The sequence below is a fragment of the Amblyomma maculatum genome, chromosome 2 (assembly GCF_055883805.1).
Source record: "Amblyomma maculatum isolate TAMU_Amacu chromosome 2, ASM5588380v1, whole genome shotgun sequence".
Classification (NCBI taxonomy): domain Eukaryota; kingdom Metazoa; phylum Arthropoda; class Arachnida; order Ixodida; family Ixodidae; genus Amblyomma; species Amblyomma maculatum.
The window spans coordinates 147329272-147347591 of NC_139345.1; the positions used below are offsets into that span (position 1 = coordinate 147329272).

At 44.8% G+C, this 18320-nt stretch overlaps 1 protein-coding gene across 1 annotated transcript; it reads right to left on the reverse strand.

Moving 5' to 3' along the window:
• Positions 1 to 1580: 1580 nt before the first annotated feature.
• Positions 1581 to 16101, reverse strand: LOC146200131 (uncharacterized). Its single transcript, XM_084595376.1, has 2 exons — positions 15751 to 16101; positions 1581 to 3170 (listed from the first exon to the last, which is right to left on the reverse strand). Exons 1-2 carry the CDS (start codon positions 16033 to 16035, stop codon positions 2010 to 2012), a joined length of 1446 nt encoding a protein of 481 aa, XP_084451502.1. The 5' UTR covers positions 16036 to 16101; the 3' UTR covers positions 1581 to 2009.
• Between the last annotated feature and the right edge of the window lie 2219 nt (positions 16102 to 18320).

Sequence of the window (18320 nt, forward strand, 5' to 3'; positions counted from 1 at the left end):
ATTTTCAGTAACGTTAAAGTGCAAACTACGAATTACTCGCTGCGAAGACATCGTTATAAACTGCGCATGGGCACTGTCATTTTCTGAGAAGCAATTTTACAGGCTGAAAATTTCTCTATCACTAATTATTTAGCAGTGACTAAATCTTATGCGAAGTAAAATATTAGGGATGCTTCCAAAACAGATGCCGGATATAAAACTATTCAGAAAGAAATGGAAGTCTTCTTATCATGCGACTATAAAAATGTATTTATTCCCGAACTAAACACTGATATTTAAGCCCGCATGAAGCTGTTTTACTCCCCTTGTCAGAAACGACGCGTTTGCTCGGAAGACAGCACTTGGACGAAAAGGTATTATAATGATTATAATAGGCTACCAATAAAGTAGATTAATCTAGGTGTATTATGTAATATTTAGGGTAACAATTAGGTGCAGGTAATATGTTTCTCAAACATTCGAGCATTTCTCTAAAGCAAAATGTGCTCACTAAAACATTTACGCATGCACAGAAGCCTTCAACAACAACAAAAAAAGAAAAGAAATGCATATTGGCCCGGGTTTAACGCATGAAAGCGGCATCGGCTATGACGGATGATTACAGATGCTGGTTTCGGTGCCGTTTTTTGTTTTCATTATTAACACCACATTTACCACGTGGGATTGTTTATTGTGCAGTCAAATCCCACAGCAGAAGAGCGCCTTTCGAAACGGTTGTGATTGAATCCCCCGTTCTCGAAACCAGCAGTCCAGCGCCCTTACCATTGAGACACCGCGAAAGATGTTTAAAAGCAAAAAAAAAAAAAAAAAGAAAAAGCACTCACACAACTCTAGCGTGAATACAGAAGGCATAGTAGGCATAGAGTGGTCTGTTCAAACTGCATTCTGCTATATGAAGCAGTCTGCGGTGGCATATGTTACAGTAGCTGCGGTATTCCAAACAGAAACGGGAATATGCAATTTCTGAGCGTTTGCATTAACTTTTATTGACGGCAACGACCTGTTTTGCTTTGACACGGCGGTAACGACAGTACCACTTCGTTTGAGACATTGCATGTCAAAGGATCTCAAGCGCCGAAGACCGCGATGGATGATGTCCTTATCCAAGAATGACATGCTCGATACGGACAAGTATATTTTTTTTTAATGAAGCGTGGGGTTATAGACTGTTCATATTTATTTTGCAAGAGGCATATAGGTAAGTAAAATCTCACAGGAACCGCAAAGCAAACAAAAACACTCCTGTACACGCCACATGCGCCTTTAAATCACTGCGGGCTGGCACGCGACGCGAAAACGCATCCACACTGAGTAGGTTTCGCCGCTGAGCCGCAAGGTGGCGACTCTGCTCGATCTCAAGGCCAATAGAGATCGTCCAACACATACACAGAAAAATGGGTGCTTAAATCGCAAACATTTTGTCCTTTCTTCAAGCGAAAGAGACCACAGTTACCGACTAAAACAGCACACCTAACAGTGCACCAGGTCAGGGTCCTCTGATTAGGTAGATCAGAGGCGGCGCACACATGTCGAAAGGATCACTTGTGCACAAATTAATTCTATAGTTTCGATTCATTCGGGTAACTCCAATTTTCCATCGCGTAAAGTCGGTACTGTCTTATTCTGAGGTCTCACTTTGTGCTTGCTGAGGGGAACCATAGTGGTAACTACGTACGAAATATTACGTAGAGCGCGAGAAATTATTACCTTTTCTCACACACATTATGGACATGAAACCGGTTTAGAGATCACAACAAGGCTTAATGTCTATATCAAACCTTTATTTCCAATATTTCCACCCAGCGTAATAGAACAGTGAACCTGGTGAAATCGAATTATAAACAAAAACCGCGACTGCATTCAATCATTTACAGGAATGATAACAGGCGCCCATTAGAATACATGAACCATAACGTATAACCCAAATTCTATTGAGTAGATTCCTCATGCCAAGAACACGCGATTGAATGCAATGAAACAGTTTCGGCTGTTACTCACTCGAGCGCAAGTCACGGCATCAGCTCAAACTTTGCCCTCAGCTTGTCATCTTCCACGAAGCCATCATTGACCAAATCGTCAAGGTTAATGGAAATAGCAGTGCTCCATGACTGTTCCCCGCTTGATGCCTCCGGCTTGCGACATGCGGGAAGTCTACCAGTAGTGCGGGTTTTTAGCAGGATTTCAGCTCTTCCGTTCGGATGACCAATATGCATGTTGACTGTTTGCACAAAGGGCCACGCAATAGTGTCGTCTTGCTGACCCTTGTGCAGTTGAAAGCATGCATGCAGTCTTACAGTTTCACCGCACTGCCTGAAAAATATCCCAGGTGAAATGCAATAGCCGCGTAGATATACGCTATCGACATAGTGCACAATCTTGCCCGTCTGAAGCGTTTTTTCTCGGATTGACTTGACGCCTGCCACAACAAAATCATTCACTGATGCCCGCTGTTCGGTGTGTTCTAGTAACTCCTTGATAATATGTACAGCGCTTTTGCTTTCTTTCAATTGCTCATTAGCCTCCATGACGTCACCAGCAATCTGGGACAACTTTTCTAGGCTCTTTCTTGCTGTTTTCTCCAACTCATCTTCCTGAAATTGTTTCAGGCGTTGCATAATATTCGAAAGAGTTTGCAGAGTATCGCTGATTGCAATCAAACGTTGCTCTGTTCTTTCTCCTAAAGCGGAAATTTTATGGAAACAGTTTTTTTCAGCACTACTTTGCTGTCTTGTAGCGCTGTACTCTTCTCCTATAGCAGTTCCGGTAAACCTGTTTACAGCCTGCGGGAGTTCTTGTCTCAGTAATTCTTTGAAGCTGTTTACTCCGTGAACAACTTCGTTCAGTCGGTCACCATTCGTGCCACTGGATACAAGCAAACTCTCCAAAAGCGCTTTTATTTTGTAGGCCTGCCCCTCTAACGATTCCCTGAAAGCAGCAGGAAGTACCGCCTCATCCCTGTAGCTTGGCTGCGAATCCCCTTCATATGTATCAATCTTCGCTTTATTGCAAACGTTTGATCTTAAGTGCTCAAATACATTGCTGCAAAGGACCATGGCAGAACACTGAGGGCAGCAAATTGAATGACGTACGCATTCACATTGAAAGTGCTTGGCGATGTGTGATACTGGCCCGACCACCCTGCACCCTTTGTCTTGGTTCCAACACTTGACCTGAAAAGGCAATACATGTAAAAGTTTAAAAACCATCATTACATTTCGCTGATATGAGCCACTAACCGGGTTCTTTTCTATTTCATTAACCAAATATTATCATTGGAAGCTCTCATAAACGCAGACTTTTATGGTCGGAGCAGCAACACAATCGGCTGTGACAAGATACAGCTAAACATAAACGATTGCAGAAAATTTGGCACGCCTTTTTTTCTTTTCTGAAGGTTAACGTATTTCCAGTTAGTGGAAGAATCTGCAAGTGAAAATGAGAACTTTTCAATACACAAATGTGTATTATTGCTTGAAGCTTAAAGATAAGCTTATTTATTGCCATTTTTATATAACGATTCGTTTTTCAAGTCTAGTTCAAGCAATCATTCCCTACAAATCAGTGACATATGCATGTACAGACAGAACTAAAAAGCGCAATAAAAACATTTATAGACCCTTGCCGCGGTGGAGCAGCGGTTAGGGCACTCGACTCCTTTGCCCAAGGATACGGGATGGAATCCTGGCCTAAGTGTTCTCTTTGAGATGGAGGCGGAAACCTAGGCGCTCCTGTGCTGTGCGATGTCAGTGCAACTCAAAGGCCCCAGCAGGTCGGAATTTCCGAAGCCCTCCACTACTTCGTCTGGAAGAAATTGATTCACTTTGGGACGTTAAACCCCATATACCTAACCAAACCATTCATGTATAGATAAAACTAACTAGCTGTACTGTAAATACATCGTTTTTCTTACATTGCACATGATGATTTTGCAGTACCCCCGACAGTGCACACGTGACTCGAGGATTCAATCGATCATACTCGCGCTATAGCATCTAGGTGTGCTTACGATGGAATGAGAACCCCGCGCAAAGATATGGTTTGTCTTACCAGCTAATAGCGAACAAGTTATATACTCATCATCGCGTTTCTTCGACATGCAAAATATGGCCGCCACCGCCTGATAGACGTTGAAGTGCAAGAGTGTTAGCTCATTGGTCATCACCGACGAAGCAGGCCTGGGACGCATTCACTCGCGGTATATCTGCTGGTTGTAGTGAAGGAGTCTCCAGCTGTTTCCATAAATCTATCATCTCACTGTCGTATCATACCGCCGTCACTGCGTGCACGCATGTGAGGAGTCTCCTTATTCCCTATATATTCCCTGTATACCCTACATGCCTCGGCACAGGTTACCTCGATGTCAGCACCACCGTTCAGGGTGGTGATATATCCTCTGACCAGCCCCACGCCGCTTCTTTCGTGCTGCGACACCATTTTGAATCACGGCGAGCGCTGGAAGCGGTCACAGTTGCTTGGTCCAAGCAGCTCATCTTGCGTTATTGTAAGCATTGTGGCCTGGGGTCCTCTCGCCGGTGGTTCTACTCGATGTACATTTTAAACCGCATGACATACGAGCTTTTGTGTGCCGATGTGCGCCTGGTGAACCCGTAAAGGAGTACGTTGTTTTTGCTTTCTTCGACATTGAAAGGGAAGAACGAAGTGGGAAGCCCAAGTAATGCGGGATGAACGGAAAACAACTGGCAGCTCATATATCGGCGAGGTAAGTTGCAAGAAAGTTTACTCTTGTCGACCTATATTTTGCATTAAACACAGTATACGCAGTACGCCGCTGCTACGTAACTAACATATATGTACGCGAAAACGTACGGGCGAAAGCATAGGCGCTTTTCGTTTTGAACATTTTTATTCGCGCGTAATGTCCTATAGCTGATTGTGGAGCCAAGCAAAGATTACTTTTAGTCGCAGAATGCTGTACACTTCCAAAGAATCATAATTTCGAACCCCTGTTTTATATTTCCATAAGCAGCGCTGATGTTTCTTATGCCGAGAAGTTCACGTCAGCTCTGTTTACACAGCTTTGGGTTCCATGTTAATCGAAAACAGATAAAACAAAGGATAAGTGCTCGTTATTTGCGACTGATCGCACGCGGTGTTTCGTCTCGAGAGTGCGGCTGTTGTATTGGTCCTCCTTGATGTGCTTGCGGATTTCGTTTTCTGAAATGTAAGTACATATCTCACAGCTCTCATGTCAGGACTCCTAGCTGGTATTTTTTATATCTGTATATATCCGCACCGTACTATTCGCAAGCTATGTAGCCGATGTTATGCTTGCGGGTGCATTTTCAGTAGGCTGTTCGGAACCCGATAGTTGCAGCTTTCATCCCCGACTATGGTTCCTATTCTTTGAAGGAGATAAGTATTAAAACATTATGTGCCACATATAAACATATAGCCAATACACATTATGGTAGTCAAGTATTTCCTGGGTGTTATGGATCAGCATCCGTCGTAGCCTGCCCACGGCTTGAAAATGTACGAGGCTCGGTAATGTACAGCAAAATTTTTATCAAACCTTTCTTTTAAGCACAATGAATAACTGAATACTTTTATTCGGGATATTTGTGTATATGAATCTAAATCAGCGCCAGTAATCATATTTTGCGTTTTATCTTTCCTTAGTGCCACTTTGAAGACGGCGAGTTCGAGAGAAACCGACAGGATGGACGCCGCCTGTTGAAGTTTATAGCATATTGGCCATGCGGTTGACTTTAGACGTAATAACTATGCTGGAGTGTGTTTCCGCGATTTCTAGTGATTCGGAAGCAATAACAAGTTTTTTTTTTATTCATTGAGCTCAACAGTAGGTGAGTAAGCTTCTTGTGAGACTGCCTTCCAAATATAGTCCTTCTGGCGAGGACGGCAGCAACTCCTCCTCATCTGTAGCTGCAGGGGCTGGCTAAGCGAGCCTGATGATTCGAACGACGGTTACGGCAGCAAGACTGACTGGTGTCAATTTTTCGTTGAGTGTCTTGCTTTAACTGTTATACCGCACTATACACATCAGCTTTTAACCACTCTTTCTTGCTCGCTTATATTGTGGTTTACCTCTATTTCATGCCCTGTTTTAATGTTCGTTGCAAAGGATACCTCACGCTGCGCACATCAATTATTTTATTGCGAAAACAATACTCCGAGAGCGGGTGGCCGCAGCTATGCCGTGAAAAGGCCGTGAAGAGGTCGTGACGAGGTCGTGAAGAGGCGCAGTCACGCCGGGAAGAGGTGGTCTCCTCATAAAAAAATAAACCTGCCATGATATTTGATTTCACATTATCCCTATTCCACGGACGGGAGCTGCCAACTCGGGTTGCTCTTTTCGTATGGGAGGGCGATATCAGAATCAGCCTGCCACAACCGTTTGCATTCTTGTGAAGCGTGACTTTACATGTAGGCTGGTGGATTACGCTCTCAGGTCATGCCCTAAGAAGGATGAGCTTAAGTGTCCCCAATAATGTAGCACCTTACACTGGTAGGGCGTGACAGGGAAATAATGTAGCAGGCAAAAGAAGCTTCCGCCGTTGCTTTCGTAATTCAACTAAGGTTAACCAGAGCTAAACCACAACTAATTTTATTTCTCATAGTCTGTTCACATATTTAGAAGCTTGCATTTCTCTTTACGCTCTGCTTTCATTTGTTATCTATTACGGCTGCACGCCAATTTTCATACCAACATGTATGTCCCTCTGACTTGCTCATCATTTATGTTATTGGGGGGGGGGGGGGGGGGGGGGGGGGGGCATGAAACTATGAAATGAATGACAACTTGCAGTCATCTTTATTCATTTATTCTGTCATCTACGAGGGCAGTCGCTTCTCGTGGGCGTCGAGAAAGAGAGCGCAGGTTCAGTGACAACGTAAGTATACCGAGCCTAACGTATCAGTTGTGTGTACCAGCGGCAGCCTGTAAACAGATGAAATTGTTCCTGCCATCAAAGCACACCCCTCCCCCCCCCCCCCCCCCCTTTCGGCCGAACAGCTCGAATTTGCACTTAGAAATATTAGGAAGCAGACAGACATCAGTTTCTTGGAGCCCAACACACAGAAGCAACCCGTGCGACAAAAGCGAACCCAACCGCAAGTCGCTAGCTGACGCGAAGCCGTCAGCAAAGCTTGGGATTTAAAAAATAAAAAGGCCAAGTGGAAAATAATAAGATTATTTTGCCACCCGCACAGGGCGGCAGGATCTGCCGGACAAAGAATCTTTAAAATATCCCGTTTTTCAAACCCACCGAGGCACATCATCATTCAAGGTAAGCCACATGGGGCCCTAAAATTAAGTCCTACAATTACGTCTTCGACAATCAAATGTTAAGATAGCTAGCTATCAGGTAAAATATCTCGCACTGCGATACTGATGAAAATAACTGTTGAAGCCAAAACACTCTAAAGCGCAGAAAGCAAGAACGCGCCATTTCGCATACTAAGCGGAGCTGATCCCGTGGGCTTCAATATGTCAGCATAGGCGATGTTGTTTCTACCCTAACGGCGGCGCTGCCATCGAACACACTACATGAATGAATGAATGATTGAACGAAAACTATAGAGGCGTCCCCTTTGAAACTGGGTGGTAGCAGTTGCTGTCATGCTCGTTTTTTTCTCTATATCTTAAATATTGTTTTATATCAGTTAACTATACCATCATTCCATTTATCGAATTTGTTTCTACATTACTAACATTATGTTGCTTTTCTACTTTTAAGCCACCACTCTTGCAATCATTTTTTGCTGGCACTGGTTTCTCTAAACCTCAGGGCTTCAGGAAGAGTGACTGTACCTGCATCGACTTCCGGATAAATACCTTCACATTCGAGTATAACATGGTTAATTGTTTCTGTGGATTTACTACATACTGCACATGTGCCGTCTTCATGGTTAAATTTTTTCTTCTAGCTGCGCGTTCTAAGGCACCCTGATCCTTCTTCAAAAGTAGGGCACTGCCTCTTGAGTTAAAGAAAGCTTTTTTTCCTGATCTGCCTTTTCCACTTTCGGTATAGTTCCACTGCGCCAACACAGCGCCCCCAGGTTGCCGAGTTACTCCGTAGCCCTCTATTATGAGACCTCTCCTTCCGTCCGGGAACTACCACCTTCCCCTTACAGAGCGGTTAAGGTGTCCATTAAAACTGACATACTGCGCGTTTCCCTTCCTGTATATATATAATATGGAAAAAACTCTGCTTTAAAACCGGTATTAACGAAAAAATCGCGAATGCTCTCAAGCTTTCCTCGTATCACTAAGTTCAAGCCGTGCATAAACCACAACAGTATTTTTCATTACTTGGATGACTCACTATGAATTTGTTTTTGAAACTCTCTTTAACGCATTCGATTTAAAGCATATAGCTGATTACCTGTGTAAGAAGATTGCTTATATGGCATTGGTCCTTGCTCAACATTTTATTATAAAGCATGAGTTTTCTAATTACCAGCTGATTTTACATTCTTACCATACCAATGGAAACTGGTATCTTTATGCAGGCTTTTCTTTATTTCTAAAGTCGTACAGTTTATCCAGCGTGTTCATTGTAAGAATGTTTTTAGCATCTTTTACAGCAAAATACTCCACATTTAATTTTATGAAGTCGATTTGGTACGGACACCAGTTAGAATCGCAATTACGCAGCTACGTGTTTTTAGCGACATTTAAGGACCACTGCCTTTTCGTGGCAGATGGGCTTGCGAAAACCAAGGAGGTCGTGAGAGATGCTGTGTAGGGTCACCCATTACAGGCAGGTCACGGCAAGAGTTCAGACAAATTGCGATCCGCTGGAGAGGACAACGGCAACCCACTCTAGTATTTTTGCCAAAAAACCCAATGGCCAGTCTTCAAAGCTTTACAAATATGGCGCTCGAACGTTAGCCCCCAGGTTGGACGGCGTCCCGCATGCTACCGGGAATTAACAAAGAGAGGGTGATTCCTAATAGTTACAGGACGAATGAAGCGGATGGGCTAAAGCCAAAAGAATGCAAAGTCATGAATAACTCTCACAGCGACAGGAAAGTACAGTGTTGCAAGCAGACATCCCATAGCAACATGGAATGTAAGGTCTATGACGCAAGCTAAATTGAATGTCTTCACACGAGAAATGGACAGATTGAACATTTATATATTGGTATCAGCGAGCTCAAGTAGACCGGAAGAGGAGAATTTAACTCCAGCAACCAGTATGTCTTTTATTGTGGGCACGAATCCAGGAGAAGAAACGGGGTCGCTCTCATACTCAACAGAACAGTTCGTAAAACCGTGCTTATGTACAACCCTATAAAGGATCGAATGATTTCATTTCGGATCCAAGGTCACCGTTTCAACATAATTTATCCAAGATTATGTACCAACCACTGCTGCTGACGAAGCTGATATTGAGATATTCTATACTCACCTGCAATGCCCTCTAGACCGCACTCCAAAATCAGATCTCCTTTTTCTTATCGAGATCTGGAATGCTAAAGTAAACACTGAAGAAATATCCAGAATTACAGGCAGGTTCGAGATTGGTGAGCCAAAGGAAGCAGGGCAGAGGCTAATAGAGTTTTATCAAGAGAATAATCTCAAAATAACGAATACTCTTTTTCACTTCACCGAACGGTCGGTACAGGAATCAGATTATTATATTTTTTTTGCCAACAAACATGAAGAAGCGCTATACAAGTATTAAACGCAAAGCCTGGAGCTGATTGCGGCCCCGATCATAAACTTCTTGTTGCTAAAGCTGCGACTGAAGAAAGCGCACAAAGCTAGAATGCCGTTCAGGTACGATGTGGATCGAGTTCCATAGAATATGCTGTGGAAGTGAGAAACTGTTTAGAAGAGTAAGATATAAACTTAGGTTGCCTGAAGAGATATGTACTGATGTTCGTGATATTATACAAGAGATTGCTATTGAAGCAATATCAAAGGCAAAAAAAGATCCAAGAAAGGAAAGTAGTTGTCTGAAGAGACCTTTGCAAGTAGCCAAGGAGCGCAGGGTGGCAAAAGTTATGGGTAAAAGAGAAAGGTTTGGTTTGGTTTGTGGGTTTTAACGTCCCAAAGCTACTCAGGCTATGAGAGACGCCGTAGTGGAGGACTCCGGAAATTTCGACCACCTGGGGTTCTTTAACGTGCACTGACATCGCACAGCACACGGGCGCCTTGCTTTTCGCCTCCATCGAAAAGCTGCCGCCGAGGCCGGGATTCGATCCCGCGTCCTTGGGAACAGTAGTCGAGCGCCGTAACCCCTGCGCCACCCCGGCGATACAAGAATCTAAATGCCAATATTCAGATAATAGCGAACCGAAATTAGAATGTCTTCCTGAGCATACAGTGCAAACGAAATCGAGGACAACAACCAATTAAGGAGCACAAGAGCTCTGTTTAAGGCAGTTAAAGCTATCAAATGAAGCTGAGCATGATAAAGGACCAACAAGCAAAGCCCTCACTGATACCTCAGAGATAAAGAAGAGATGACAAGAAAACAGAACTGTACAAGAAAAACCTGTATGTGCAAACTCATCATAGCGTTGTGATCAATGATCTCGAGTCAGATATTCTGAAGCATGAAGTTGAATGGGTCTCAACCAGCCTTGCTAAGCTGCACTCCATGCGTAGGCATGTAACGCGTCTGTTCTACTTAGGCTCTAGCCAGTTAGGTCGAAGAGTAAAGTATCGCAGAGTGTCCGTTTTGTAAATTCAATTCTACTTACCGTTTTTACTGTCTGTACATATGTCACTCTGTAAATATATGCTCTGCCATCATCACCTTCAAGTACGCCTCCTGGTCTTCTCCACGCCGAACTACATGAGAGAAAGGGTTTAAAGAACCTTCCGAAAAGGAACAAACAACAAATTCTACTGGCGCTAGTGAAATTAATGGCATTCCAGCTGAGTTGCTCAAACACCATATCGATGACGCTGTTAAAGCTCTGCATAGACTATGTCAGCAAATTTGGGCAATCCTGCAGTGTCGACCACAAGATTGCAGTAAGTCAGTTTACCTCTCTATTCCATATTAAGGTAGTGCCTAAGATACCACCACACGATCGCACTTATTTCGCATGCCAGCAAAGCGATGCTGAAACTCTTCCAAGCCAGGCTACAGCAGTAGGAGTATAGAAAGCTACCAGACATGCAAGCTGTGTTTCTCAAGGAAAAAGGAACTAGAGACCAGATTGCCAACCTTTGTTAAATCATGGAAAAGCAAGACTTCCATAGAACAATCTTCTTCTGCTTTATTACTGATTATGCGAAAACGTTTTCTTGCGTACATCACGACAGATTCTGGCAAGCTCTCCAAGAGATTTCAGTCCCAACTCACCTCATCGATCTCCTGAGGCACCTGTATGAAGGACAAGAGGCTACAGTCAGAGCTGAACCCGCTCTTACTGTTTGGTTCCCGATTGAGAATGGAGCGAGACAAGGCTGCACACTGTCGCTCTGCCTATTTAGCCTATATGCTGAATGCATCATGAGGAAGGCCGGGCTGGACGAGTCTTCAGCTGAAGAGAGGATTGCTGGAAAACGGATCAGCAACCGTATATATACGGTTGATACCACCTTAATTGAGAAAGTGAAGTGGAACTCTAGAGACTCGTGACGCGCATGAAAAAATCAAGTGAGAAGTTTGGTCTTCAACTAAATATTAAGAAGACAAAGATCGTGGCATACTGCCCTATCAAGTCCTAGAACATACAGAGACAAGAAGTGGAAGCCGTGACAGATTTTCTCTTCATGGGCTCCAGGATTACCTCGGAAGGTGACTGCAGTCATGAAATTAGGGGACGTCTGCTTCTGGGAAAGAGCAATGGCAAGCTTCGATCACCTAGAAAAGAGCACAGACATCTCACTGCCAAGCAAGATCCGGATAAATCGTGCTATGTGTTTTCCAGTTGTGATGAACGGGTACGAGAGTTAAACTGTGAAGAAGCTTGATCACCGAAGACGACACTTTTTGAATTCTGCTACAAGCGGAGACTTCCGAGTTTCTTGTATTGGCAGAAGATCAAATTAGTCGATACTGGCAACCATAAATTCTCACTGCCCATTGAAAGCTCAAATTTTAAAGTTAAACTCAGCTACTTCGATCACCTCATGCGGAGAGAGGAGTCACTAGAAAGCGAAAGATTGAAAGGCCGAGGGACACCAAAGTAGTGGTAGGCCGCGAACGCGATGGTTGGGTGGCATCTTCGAGGCATTGCAGCTGAATCTGTATGATATTGGTAAAGTAGTGGGTTACCGAACAACTTGGCGTGATATGGTCTGTAGGGTCACGAAGAGTCGGAGACGACTGAACGACTCAATTGAACTGAATTCTATTGCTCCGTGGAAGTGAATCAACTTCGGCAGTTTCTTAAGACCACTAACGTATGGAAATACGAAAGCTTTGTATGTAAATGTCGCATCTCCAAGTTTTGCGTAAAGCAGTACCTTTACGCTGTGACTTTTGATATTCTTCATAAAGGGCTGACTATGAACGTTGCATAATTACTGAGTTATATGAAACTATCATGAGGCAAGACTGCGCGCAATATTTGTACAGACTCTTCACTTTACATTGTATGTTACTTTTTAAAATGCTGAGTCATTATAGCTGCAAAGTAAGTGATTCATGAGTAATGATTATGAATAAGAGGCATGACAGCGCCATTTCTGAACAAACTATCCACTTAAGTCTTGTACTCTAAACTGCTGCCTCATGCTACCTGTCCTCATGATTTGTTGTCATGAGCAGTGATTATTATTGAGGCCAATGGACTTTAAGTTTTATAATTCACGATCATACATGCATTCTTGCACGTGCTGCGATATATTACACCGGCGTAGTGAGGCCATCCGAATTTCGTGCCCCGAGTTTTGCGCTGATGGGACATATGTTTTCCCATTATTATTGAAGAAAAAAAACATTCAGAGGCTACTCCGATGAGCCCTACCTGAGAAGAAATTTCAGGGCCGCACATTTTGCGCCAGCTTTTTAACGAACGCCATTAAAAGATGACGGTATGCTTCTCGAGTCGCGTAAACACGGGTTGTACCTTAGTCTTCAGTACAACACAAGTTTTGAATGGGAAGTTGTTTACGCAAAATTTTTTTTCACTTAGCAGTGCCCCTTGCAAGCCGATATATCCGTATATAATCTCTCTGAAAGGTTGTGTATTTTTAATAATCATTGGAAAAGCGCGCAACATTTTTCATTAGAGTGTGTTTACTTGAGCACCGGAAAATATTTAAATGTGAGAGTAGGCTACGTGTCGGAAGATTAGACCGAAGACCACAATGTACTACGGTGGTATGTAAGTGTAGTGTGTCTTGAAATCAGAGGCTAGGCTCACCCGTCAATTCACGGCCTAAATAACTACCCGTTTTCATCTATATTCTTCTTTCGTTCGTCACAGGTACACGGTCGTCCACTTCTACCTTGAACACCGCTCTGCGTGGCCAGCGCTCCGCGGAGCGCCTCTCGCGGGTGCCTGGGGAACGAGCGCGCAAGCGCAGTGACAGCTGTAGGTGGGGCCTCCGCTGCGTCGTCTGCTTAAGCGGCGGATCCGCCAAGGCGCGCTTAAGCAGACGACGCAGCGGAGGCCCCACCTACAGCTGTCACTGCGCTTGCGCGCTCGTTCCCCATGCACCCGCGAGAGGCGCTCGGCGGAGCACTGGCCACGCAGAGCGGTGTTCAAGGTAGAAGTGGACGACCGTGTACATGTAATTTTGCCGTCATCTGAAGCTTTCAGTTAATTCTTCAGTGGATTATTCTTAATGTCGTTAAGCGTGTTTGGAGTGTCCTGTGACAGCCGGTGTATTCACTGGAGATCAAAAGCATAAAGCTGGGCTAGGTGGTGCGTCATCATTAATGGCTGTGGGCGACCATTTCAGCAGACATTGTATGCGTTGCGGGTGCGCACCGGCGTTTGATGTCACGTGTGTGCTTGGTAGAGGAGACACAAGGTTAGGCCGTCACATATGTGTAGGGCCTATCACTTCAGCATGGAAGGTGATAACTGTCAGCACACTTTCACTTGCCTTGCGCAGAAAAGAGGAAATGTACCTCAGGAACAGTTTGCTACTTTTTGATTAGTTTTTGCTTGTATTGTTATTACTCAGTGTGCGCATGCGCCACCGAATTATTTATGTACCTTTCTGTAGTTGTAAAACCTCAGTTGATGTTTAGCGCCCTTCCTGTCTTTTTCTATATATGTGTCCTTGTTACATGAGCTAGTATTTTTAATTAACGCTGGAGATGCGAGCGTCACCTGATTTTGTGCGGCGCGGGACCCTTGCGCTAGAAGTAGAAGTGCGACTCGAAACCTACAAGCGAACGCAGAAAGTGTGAGCTTCTGGCAGTGTGTGGCCGTTTTCTGGATTCGCAGTTCCGCCTTTACAGGCCTGTGCTTTTTCACTCTTTCTGCTGCTCGTTATCAGGTCAGCGCAATGTCCGTGCAGTGGTCTGCCTACCAAAGTTTCTGGATAAGAATACAACACATAAAACAAATACAACCATTCGTAATCTAAAAAGAACAGCGCAGACAAAGGCAACCTGCAATGAAGCTTGCTGTGTCGATCACCCCGCTTTAACACATATCCTAGCGAGAACAGCAAACACTTGTAAGGCGTTTTCGTAGGGCCTTTTCACGCCACCTGCATAAGCTTACAGGGATCAGATTGCACGCTCTGTCGAAGCTTTGTACGGCGTGTCAGATAACTGGGCTACATCGAGAGCAGCTAGACAAGGACGTTATCTCTCACATGCGTATCGATAACGGTGATGAATATGCTAGTTAGTGCAGGTTAGCACAACCATACAGCTGTCGTGTTCCGTTTTAGCGTTTCGGCGTCTGCGCTGTTTCTTTTAGGTTACACCAACTAGACCAGAACAACAGCCTCGTGAACAAGGGTAAGCGTCTGGTTGGTATCGACGGTGACCACAACAGCGTAAATTGCTAGAAATGAGCGCTACCAATGTCGACAACGTCATTGCAAAGGCCATTATAGGCATGCTAGAATATTGGGAATTTGGGACGCTATTCATAATAAAAATTAAACATGTTAGAATATCATCTATTTGATAAAAAAAAATTATACCTGACGCATAAAACAGCATATATTAACAAGTATGCCCGTTTTCTTGGTCACCTGAACCGCGCCGTAAGGGAAGGGAGGAAGGTGGAAATTAAAATAGATAGAGGAAAAGAGGAGCTGTAGTGGAGAGCTATGGAGTAATTTCGACCACCTGGGGATCATTAACGTGCGTTGACATCGCACAGCACACGGACGCCTCTTCGTTTCGCCTCCATCGGAGTGTGACAGATAGTGTGACAAGCGTGGCAGATATGGCACCTTTCCCTTCCTGTGAACCAATTATTATTATAATTATTAATTTCTTGGTACACAGCATTGTAATTAGTTCATCGAAGCTTTTACTATATTATACGCCAACCACGCTCCCTCTTCTTTTACCGTCGTTTACTGCGAGCGCTAAAGAGCTCATTATGGTCTCGTCATGGGCCGAAGTTTTTATACCATTTGACCTCGTTCAACGCTTCGGTTAGCTTGAACGCAGCACGGCGCTTCGCAAGTAATTTTCGTTTATATTTCGGGCGTTTGTATAGACCCAATAGCTGAAGAATATGAAACACTTGGATGATTAATAGGCGTCGTCAAGCTGTGTTTTCTTTCGAGCTCAAAGCAATACAGCAGAGGGTGGTGAGTGAATGTCAGCGACTGTTGACACTAAACATCAAACGCCTCGAAACTTTTTCCGCGTTTACCTCTCTCTTGAGAAGATCTACTGCAGGCAATTCGTTCACGAAGACGTCCTCGTCATCACACTGGCGGCCGTCGAGTGGACAAACCCGGACACCACACTGTTTGCACTGCTCGTAACAAGATTCGCACAGAGTGTGCGTGCACGGAAGCAATGCAGTTCTCTTGCGCACCAGTCCGCAAGCTCCGCACACCCTGTATTCTGGTAAGGGCTTCACAAAATGCAGGGGTCTCCAGTCAAGTTCTGAAGAAAACCCGACCAGAGTATAGTACTGACTTCCGCAAGGCATCGCCCGCCGCGTCTGCCCGCTCACTGGCGTCCGTGCAAACTGACTTTTCCATCCCCTGGAATCGCGTTCTTATCGTTTCTTTTTTTATGCTTAAGTTTCCGTGGCGCCTGCCAAGGCTTATCTGCGGTGATAGCTGATGCCTCTTGTCGCTCCACGCAGCACTTTAATAGCATACAAAGGGCAAAATATGAGTTAGTTTCTTTTTTTTATCCTTGTTACGACCAAGCATCCGCAATTGCGCGCTCTATTGTTCGCCTGTGGGCATGGATAAGTTTTGTGAATATGTGGTGATGGTCCAATGGCTCTAAGTGAGCCTGTTTCCAGGAATCCTGTTTTGTAAGCATGTTTTGCTTTGTGGACAACCTGCAAATGCCAAATTGACCCTGTCAAGAGAACGTCTGGAAAAACACAAAGAAACGTCCCCCTGAGGGAAATAGCAGGAAGTGCTTTCTTTCTTTTGTCCATCCTTCCAGTCGAGAAGTGCTATCCTCCAGTGATGAATGCCTCCTATCCAAAGGAGACGACAGAGTGACATGTCCGCTGACGTGCAGGACAAGAAAGGAGCATGACTCATACGGCCATTAAGTGATTTCCCGGGAATGCAGGAAAGATTTGCAATTGTCGAAAAGGGACCATGTTGGGAGCCCTATGCGGCGCCACGTGCACTCGGGTTTCTGAGAAGTAAAACCCCTTGTCAGAACCAGCCTGTGGTTTCTTTGCTGAAGAATAGAAATGTACCTCCTCTCCTCGCCGTTCCCAAGCTTTTCCCGCCAACAAGTGATCACGCCCAACGAATGAATGCCGGACCAGTCAGTGCTTCAGACCATCAGTGCAGTGATGTGTTCGATTGGATGCCGATACCTGAGGGGCGTGCCCTGGATTTGGTTGGTCAGCATCTTCAGAGAGGGGCTGGACATAGGGGGTTTTTAAGGACGCTGCAGAGCACGAAATGTCGCTCTGGGCCCTGGGTAAACGGCTCATCCAGTCGCTTCTCGCTATGAACTCTTAACGCTTGTCATTTTGCTGATGTACCCTTCTTTTTCGTGTAAATAATCTTGTAAATAAGTTACTCAAAGTGCCATTAAACCTGCTTGTACATATTTTACCAACTTCGAAGATTCAGTCCTTCTTCAACCCCGAGTCTCTGCACGCTACCAAGTGAAGGCCGGGTCGACGTAGCCCCAGCGTCACGACAACTGGTGGCAGCGGTGGGATAAAGCCACAACAACTGGTGGCAGCGGTGGGATCTGCATCTACAAGCTACAACATCTGGTGATTCGAGGTGGATCAGAATCTACAAGCCACAACATCTGGTGATCGGAGGTGGCATCTCAAGCAACAAGCAGGAGCAACAATCGGCCAACAAGAGAGCAGCTCGGAACATCGATCGCATGTGTGGGTGAGTGCTTGGCTTTTCTTCTGATGTGGACCAGGTTCTAGAACAGGGTTAGATTTTAGAACTGGTAAAAAGTGTTGAAACGCCTTTAGGTTTGGTAGTTTGCACTGTTGTTTTGGAAGTAGCCGACACTCGGAGCGATCATGGACCTACAAAAGCTGCAGAAACCGGAACTGTTGCTATTGTGTGAGGAATTGGGAATTGATACAAGTGGTTTGGCACGAAAACCCTTGATTATAAAGGCAATCACTGATCTGGGAACCGATGATGAGGAGCTCAGTGAAGCATGGAACCTCATCGGTCAAAAAAAGGAACAGCTCAGACAGCAGAAAGAGCGTGAAATTGAAAGAGAAGCAAAAAAGCTGGAGCTAGAAATTGAGCTCCGGAAATTAGAACTAGAGTTGAGCAAGAGGTCGGGCGATTGTCCCCAGCTAGCGGTACCTCGTCTCAACAAGGAGGCAGATTTCAAGATGTCAAAGTACATGCAGCCATATGTGATATCAGGGGATATCGGTCTGTATCTGGCTAACTTTGAGCGAACTTGCGAAAAACTGTCCTTCCAGCGAGACACGTGGTCTCAGAGATTATTGACGGTTCTGCCCTGCGAGGCAGCGGAGGTTGTCGCGCGGCTAAGCAAGGAGGACGCGGACAACTACGAGAAGGTCAAAGCTTGCCTTCTGAGAAAGTATAGGCTTAGCGCCGAGGCGTTCAGACAACGTTTTCGGAACGCTACTAAGTCCAGGGACGAGAGTTACCCTGAATTCCTGTACAATTTAAGAGTTAATTTGGGCGAGTGGCTAAAGAGCACTGATTCCTACAGGGATAGGGACGCTGTAGTCGAGCGAATTCTTTTGGAGCAGTTTTATACCTGCCTCCCAGAAAAAGAAAG